At 39.5% G+C, this 7,244-nt stretch overlaps 1 protein-coding gene across 1 annotated transcript in view; it reads left to right on the top strand.

Moving 5' to 3' along the window:
• The first annotated feature begins 792 nt into the window (after positions 1–792).
• The window catches only part of fz (frizzled), a 102,534-nt gene continuing 96,082 nt past the window's right edge, over positions 793–7,244 (top strand). The window contains exon 1 of the mRNA XM_064689063.1: positions 793–1,954. Coding sequence (XP_064545133.1) covers positions 1,268–1,954 — 687 coding nt within the window. The 5' untranslated portion in view covers positions 793–1,267. The remainder of the gene's footprint in view (positions 1,955–7,244) is intronic.

The following is a 7,244-nucleotide window of genomic DNA, read 5'->3' as shown; positions in this document are numbered from 1 at the left end:
TCGTGCAAATATGCGACGGAAAGCCCATCTCTGAACCGAACAATTAAGGAAATACATTTATTAGAGTTTACTGAGCTTTATGTATTTTTTTCGCAAAGAAAGTTCTTATAACGGCAATGTATGCAAATAGCTGTAACTGATTAAGATTGATGTGCTCTAGTGGGAATGACTATAACATTTGTGTATGTAAATGCTTCTATAAAATACGCTTAACATTTTTTTAAAAAAATATTCTAATCTTTCTTTGCTATTAAAAACACCCGGCTTCCTGACTTTTCCGCGTGAATAGAGCACAATCTGTTGGCACGCTCATTCGGATTAGCTTTATTTAATTTTAATTTTTAATTAATACGATAAATGCTACTCTTAACCATTTGTTGATACTTAACTCAATCAACAGGAGCTCAAGCTGCTGCCGCAACAGCATCCAAAACAAAGCGTTTAACAGCCCTGTTCTAGTTGGCGCTCTCGTGCTCGCTCTCCAACTGCATTGAGTGTCAAATTCAAGGTCGCTCCATGCAACATATATTGCTGAAGAGAGCTGGAGCGGCAGAGCGCCTCGGAGAGCACATATTCAGCAACTGAGCGTAAGCAATGCAAACAAGTGACGACACGACGGCTGCTGTTGCTGGACGGCTGGCCTGTTGATGATGTTCGGCTCAACGTTGCTCTCGCGCTCGCTCGCCCACCAATGCCACCATCACCACCAGCAACAAACCTGCTCTCTCCCACCTCAGCCCACACACTAGCAGCATGACGGCGTTTCATGCAATGGTTAGTTTGTCAGCGTCTGCCCTGCCGCTCGGTTGTGCTCTCGGTTGAATATTCGTTTGATGTAACTCCAGATTCAACGTTGTTTCGCGCGTTTTACGTAAAGTTCTGCTGCATACGGTACTTTTGTAGTTTGCTGCCCGTCGCTTAGCCGGCAAAACAAACGCCGAAAAAAGCCTAAAAAAAAGTGTTAAAAAAGTGCAAATAAAGAGTAATTGCAATTGAAATTGAAATTTAAAAATTGAAATGAAAAATAGTTCTGTCACATATTTCTGCTATGCAAAATGCTAAATAGCCGCCGCGTGTTTTCGTGCGTGTTTTAAATATTTTATTTTCAACGCCCTCCTCTCGCCCTCGCCATTGTGCTTGTGTTTGTGTGTGTGTTTTTGTCAAAATGTCTGAGCTTTAAGAATCCCACAAAGCGTTGAAAATTTACTTAAGAAATCCACGAGCCAAAAACGCGCCAACCAAAAAAAAAAGTATTCGGTTCTGAAAAATGTACGAAAGTCGAAAAATGCTGCTGCTGCCGCTTCTGCTGCTGCTGCTGCCCGCGCTGCTTCAGACCGCCCAGCGCTACGACCAGACCCCGTTGGACGCCAGCTCGTATTATCGCTCCGACTTGACCGGCAGCTCGGCCAGCTCTCTGGACGGCTTTCCACATCACAATCGCTGCGAGCCCATCACCATTTCCATATGCAAGAATATACCCTATAATATGACGATTATGCCCAATCTGATTGGCCACACCAAGCAGGAGGAGGCGGGCCTGGAGGTGCATCAGTTTGCGCCGCTGGTGAAAATCGGCTGCAGCGCCGATCTACAGTTATTTCTCTGCTCCCTCTACGTGCCCGTCTGCACCATACTGGAGCGCCCCATTCCCCCCTGCCGCTCGCTCTGCGAATCCGCACGCGTCTGCGAGACCCTCATGAAAACATACAACTTCAATTGGCCCGAGAATCTCGAGTGCTCCAAGTTTCCCGTACACGGCGGCGAGGATCTCTGTGTCGCCGAAAACACCACCTCCTCCTCCTCGACTCCCGCGCCCACGCGAAGCGCGCCCAAAGTGACCACTCGCAAGCATCAGATCAGCGTGGACAGCCCCCATCGGAACATAGGATTCGTGTGCCCAGTGCAGCTTAAGACGCCTCTGGGCATGGGCTATGAACTAAAAGTTGGCGGAAAGGTAAGAAGCAGAAATATGAATTAAGCGCAAAGTGAACAGTGTAGATCACAAAAGGGAATGTTAAATTGCGGTACCTCAATAGAGATAAGAAATTGAGAGAGCGCATGCAATGAGAGAAAAGGTGATAGATCAAACAGTAAAAAGGAAAGAACGTGCGAAACTCCAAAGGAGCATTGAGTAATAAATAGTACCATGCATGAACTTTAAAACGGTAAACAAAGCTTAGAGTGACTTTTTATCTCAATGTGATGAAGACAATGAGAGCAAAAGTGATTAAGTGTAAAATGACAAAATTGCCAACCTTTGATGCATATACATATAACGGATTAACGTTTCTTCTCAGAACAATATCTTATTTGCGATCTCATATTAACAGCTAGTTTTTGCTTATGAGTAGACATTTGAGTGCACACAAATAAAAACAATTGACAGACCAAGGCAGATAACGGAAATAAGGTTCTTATCTCATTTTTTTACTTTTAATATTTGTGCATCTTTTCGTATTCTTGTTGGGTAATTAATGCAGTCTTCGAAATTTTTAAAAAGAAAATTTCCAGTGCATTCGAATTTTTTATTATTTTTTTGGTTTTTTGTTTGACTGTTTTCTTTTCTTTGCCCGTTTTCAGCTGTTAATTCAATTCGCATTCCCCATCTGTCGACTGCGACATTCTTCGATTGAGATCTTTTGAGATATATTGCTCCGACTCCGAATTCTAATAGCCTGCAGACTTTGAGGCTAGTTTTACTACTGAGCCAACTGATCGTGTCCAAAGTAACTGCAGTTTTATATGCCCCGTTATGTGCGTAGTATTCCACATCGTTTCATTCGGGTCAACTGCCATTTTATGTCTTCATTTGAACTCCATACGCAATTTGCTCTGCTCCTGCGGCAGTCAAAAAAAAAATATATATATATATAAAACAAAAAAGAAGTGCATATCCTGTTGCGTAGTAGAATTAATTTCAACCACCAGGCCGAGCAGCGGGGAGTCTTCGAGTCATTCGAGTCACCGAGTTGGAGTCACCCTGTGCTGGCCGCTGGGATGTCTACCTGCCAGTATTGAGTAGTGGCAGCTGAGCAGGTAAAACGGCTCAAAGAATACTCTGCCCCGCTTCTAGACTTTGTTTGTTTGCTTTCGCTTGATTTTCTTCGTCTTCTTCTTCACTTGTGCATTTGGTTTGTTTGGAAAACCAGTTTCCCGTTCGATGCAATTTGTAATGCCTGCTTATGGCTTACGCTTCCAATAGCCGAAAAACGAGGTAACGCTTAATAGCGCCCCTCCCCTCACCATCCCTACACGGACCCTGATAATATGTATTTCAGCGCATTTTCACGTTGTATAATTAATTTTCTAGCCAGCCAGTTGGCTGCTCCTCATCATCATCATCACCATCACCATCATCATCATTATCAGCGGCATCATCAGCTTCGCCATTGTCTCGCTTTTCCACAAGTCGTTTTCCCAACTGTTTACTCTTCTTTTCCCTGCACCAGCGACTTCTCCATCTTCACCCCCTTCTCCTTTGTGGAGAAACATTCGCTGTTTGTTTTTATGAGTAATGATCAAATGCCTTTAATGTTATTGTTGTTATTATTCTTGTTCTCTCTGCTGCGGCTGCTTCTTATTTGTATACCCTTGCCGAGGATATTATGCAATCTGTTGTGAAAAGTGTAACACATAATGTGGACGACATGACCTTAAGTGTAGTTCCATGTGTCAAGCAGGTGTGATTTCTTATTATTTTTGCATTTTTTATAGATATTTGAAGAATTGTATCTTAACATTTTGACAGCTTATCGAAAAGATTGTTTCGTATAGTTAGTTTACCAATATCTTTGTTACATTCCACTTAAAATAGTTCAAAAAGAGTTGTATGCAAAAATTATAAAAATCTTAAAAATAGGTTTATTATTATTTTTTATTTCTTAAACGGAAAAACACGACTGTCTCATGCATTGCTCTTAATTTGTTAATATTGACTTTAATAAACCCTATTTAATTGGTCTTCAGAATTTTTTATATTTATCTTACATATTTTATAGATATTTGAAGAATTTTATCTTAAAATCTTAACAGCTTATCTTAACGAGTGTGTTTTCTGTAACGGAAGCTCTCATATACGATTGTTTACTTATATCTTAAAATTATACTTATCTTTTCTGTGATATACTGAAATCTCTTCAAATAGTGTACTATCCAAAGATCTACCAATAAAATCAATAAAACATTGGGAATTTTTCTTATTGTTAGATAAATTACAAAATACCGATTACTTCGAGCGTGATCCTGCATTTTCCAATATAGACTTTTATAAGAACTAAAGATTCGTTGATATATAAAGAATTGACCGATTATCTAAACGAGCGATTTTTCTATAACGTAAGTTCTCACGAATTCATAACGTTTTTTGTACTTATATTTTAAAATTATACTTTTAATAGTTTCTATGTTTCACACTGAAAATAGTCTAAATAGAGCTGAATCAAAAAATCAAACTATAGATTTAAAAATCGGCAGTTTTTATGACTTTCTTTTAAAATTGAAAACGTACGACTGTCAAGTGCATTTGTCTTGCATTTAATTGGAGAGTATATATATGTATATATATATATATAAATATAGATATATCTATATATATATATATATTTGCCAGCAAGGGTATTTGATCTGCGGCACTCCAAAGACCATTCTTTTCTCTCACTTATTTTTGTTGTTGTATTTTCCCTCCATCTATTTTCTATTTTTAATACAATGTGCCCTTCAATTGCTCTCATTGCTTGTTTGCTGAGTGTGCCTGAGTGTGTGTGCATTTGCTGTCCTGTTCATTGGGCTCTGCCCCTTCCTTGTTTCCATGTGTAAAGCGCATTAAATACTTTGAGGCAGGATAATTCACACGTTTTCCTTGCTAAAAGTATCTTACGGATACATATCCATCCGTGTAGCTGCTAGATACACTTTGTTTGCCTTTTCTTGTCTTCCCTTTTTTTTTGTTGCTTCTCTCTTGTGTTTCCCTATGTTGCTTTGAGTTGTGGTGTGTGAATTTCTCCTAATCACCAGGAGGAACACAACTCTCGCTATGCCATGCCTTAAATACCTTTTTCGAGAGCTGCGTGCGAAATTTCGCAGCTTGTTGAGTTCCACACTTGAGATTGAGGCTGAAAGGCTGAAAGAAATACGAAGTGAATTAGCTACCATTATTCAGGATTGGCGCCCTGTTTGGCTAAGCATTAGTTAAGCATTAGTTGAATTGTTAATGACAATGAAAGTGCCGTTAAAAAGCATTTGGTTATTGTGATTTCCAACATGAGATGACGATAATTATTAGAAGAAAACTAGCTTACGGTGGTTATATGGATATATTGCTAGACAATTTATATCCATAACTAATAACTAATACCTCTTATAATGAAAGTAATAATAGCATTAGCTAAATGTTTAAATAAAATCTTTAATTATAATGGTAAACTTCGTATCGCAAAGTCTTTAAATTATACATTTTTACGAAGCTTAATACTCTTCAAATATTATGTGGGTTTTCTACATATCTTATTGCCTTTAAAATATATATTTTTCATTTTGGCGGAGCTCATAAACTATGAATATTCTATGAAGTTTATGTACCATTTTCTGCTCTAATGATACGCAACAGCTGAAGTGCTCTCGTACTCGCATTCTAGCACAACACTCAATCGATTGGATTAACATTTGATCGAAATTCGTAATCCAAAACCACAGCAACAATTCGAGCGGATTTGCAGAGCGTCGCTTTGCGCGAACCGCACAATCCAAAAAAGCAATTCCATAGTGCTCCGGGTGTATATTTACCCCCGATGCACGGCGTTGTAACTCTTTCGAGTTTTTCATTAACTAGCGAAGCGCAGCCCGACCGTCATTGTGTCAACTTAATGAAGGGGTGCCTGTCTGGGTCTGTCTCGCTTAAAAATGAGCAGGAATTAAGTTTACACACACTGACAGCGATTGCTGGGCCAATGCCCGATTGATGGTTATATGTGCGGACAGGCACGCCCCCAATGCCCCAAATGCCCCTAATGCCCCCTAATGCCAATAGAAACTCAAATCCGGACTGGGGCTGCCAAAAATAAATTAATCACAGAACGCAAAAGGACCAGTTGGAAAAGTCCTGTGACTGTTTGTTGTTGCTGTTGTTGTTATATGGAAAATCGTAAACCCATTAAAAGGCTCATTTGAAACGCTTTTGACGCATTTTACCAGTCAGGCAGACGAGACGAAGCGTTCGAAGAGGGGATGTGGTTCCGTGGCGGTCTTTTAATTGATGAATTGAAAGCTACAGAAAGCAAGCAGCCAAGCGAATCAGTAATTGATTGTTTGTCGTTTTCTGGTACATTTCAGCTGCTGCTAATCCCCATAAGCCCAACGATCCCCACAATCCCAGCAATCCTTTTTTGGGGCCTATAAAATGATTGCCTTTTGTGGCATTGCTCAGGACAACGCCCCGTTGCCTTTGCATAATAAACTTTGTTGTGCGGCGCCCAAAAGAAAAGGCGTTGCATATGTTGAATGTCCTGCAAGGATCATGATTATTTTAAAACGAACCCAAACTAATTTCATAGAAATGCTTTGCGGCCGCCCCACAGCTGCTCTCCTGCTGCTGGGTTTCGGCCTGCTGGGTTTGAGTAATTTGATTTTATAATTTCACAATCGCTAAAGTCAACTTAATTTATTTAAGAGGATTTGCCAAACGCAAGTGTACATTTATCCTAGGCCTTAGTGTATACATTTAGTGCTTGTATATCTGCTATTAATAGGGTATCTGAGTTGAACGACTTCGGAATCTGTTCTTAAATTCGCGTCGTCGGAAATTCACTTAAATTTAGCTTGGCTATCTTAAAAAGGGAAAAGTATGTGGCAATGAAAGCTATTAGAGTAAATTTGACATGTTGTTAAGTCTATTTATGCTGGAGGCAATGGGCGTGGCCAAAATATATTTATATTGCTGATATGAAATCTTCAGCCTTAAAACTGTGAAAGCTGTTCTTTCATTTCTGAACACAGTTCAAATTGTGTTTTCCTTTTTGGGTGCATGGGTAGAGGGGTAAAATGTTTTTATGCAAATGTATGTAAGTATATATATTCTTGATCAGCATCAATAGCCGAGTCGATCTAGCCATGTCTGTCTTTCCGTTCGTCCATATGTACGAACGCAAGGATTTCAGAACTAAAAGAGCTAGAGACTGAAAATATGAACATATATTCTCGATAAATAGATAATAATAACATGCCCCGTTTCCATGCAATCGTTAAAAATC

Source organism: Drosophila montana, unplaced genomic scaffold (assembly GCF_035044405.1).
Source record: "Drosophila montana isolate Dmon_TW-CO22-7 unplaced genomic scaffold, ASM3504440v1 contig_3217_1, whole genome shotgun sequence".
In the NCBI taxonomy this organism is placed as follows: domain Eukaryota; kingdom Metazoa; phylum Arthropoda; class Insecta; order Diptera; family Drosophilidae; genus Drosophila; species Drosophila montana.
This window is presented reverse-complemented; position numbering and strand designations above follow the sequence as displayed.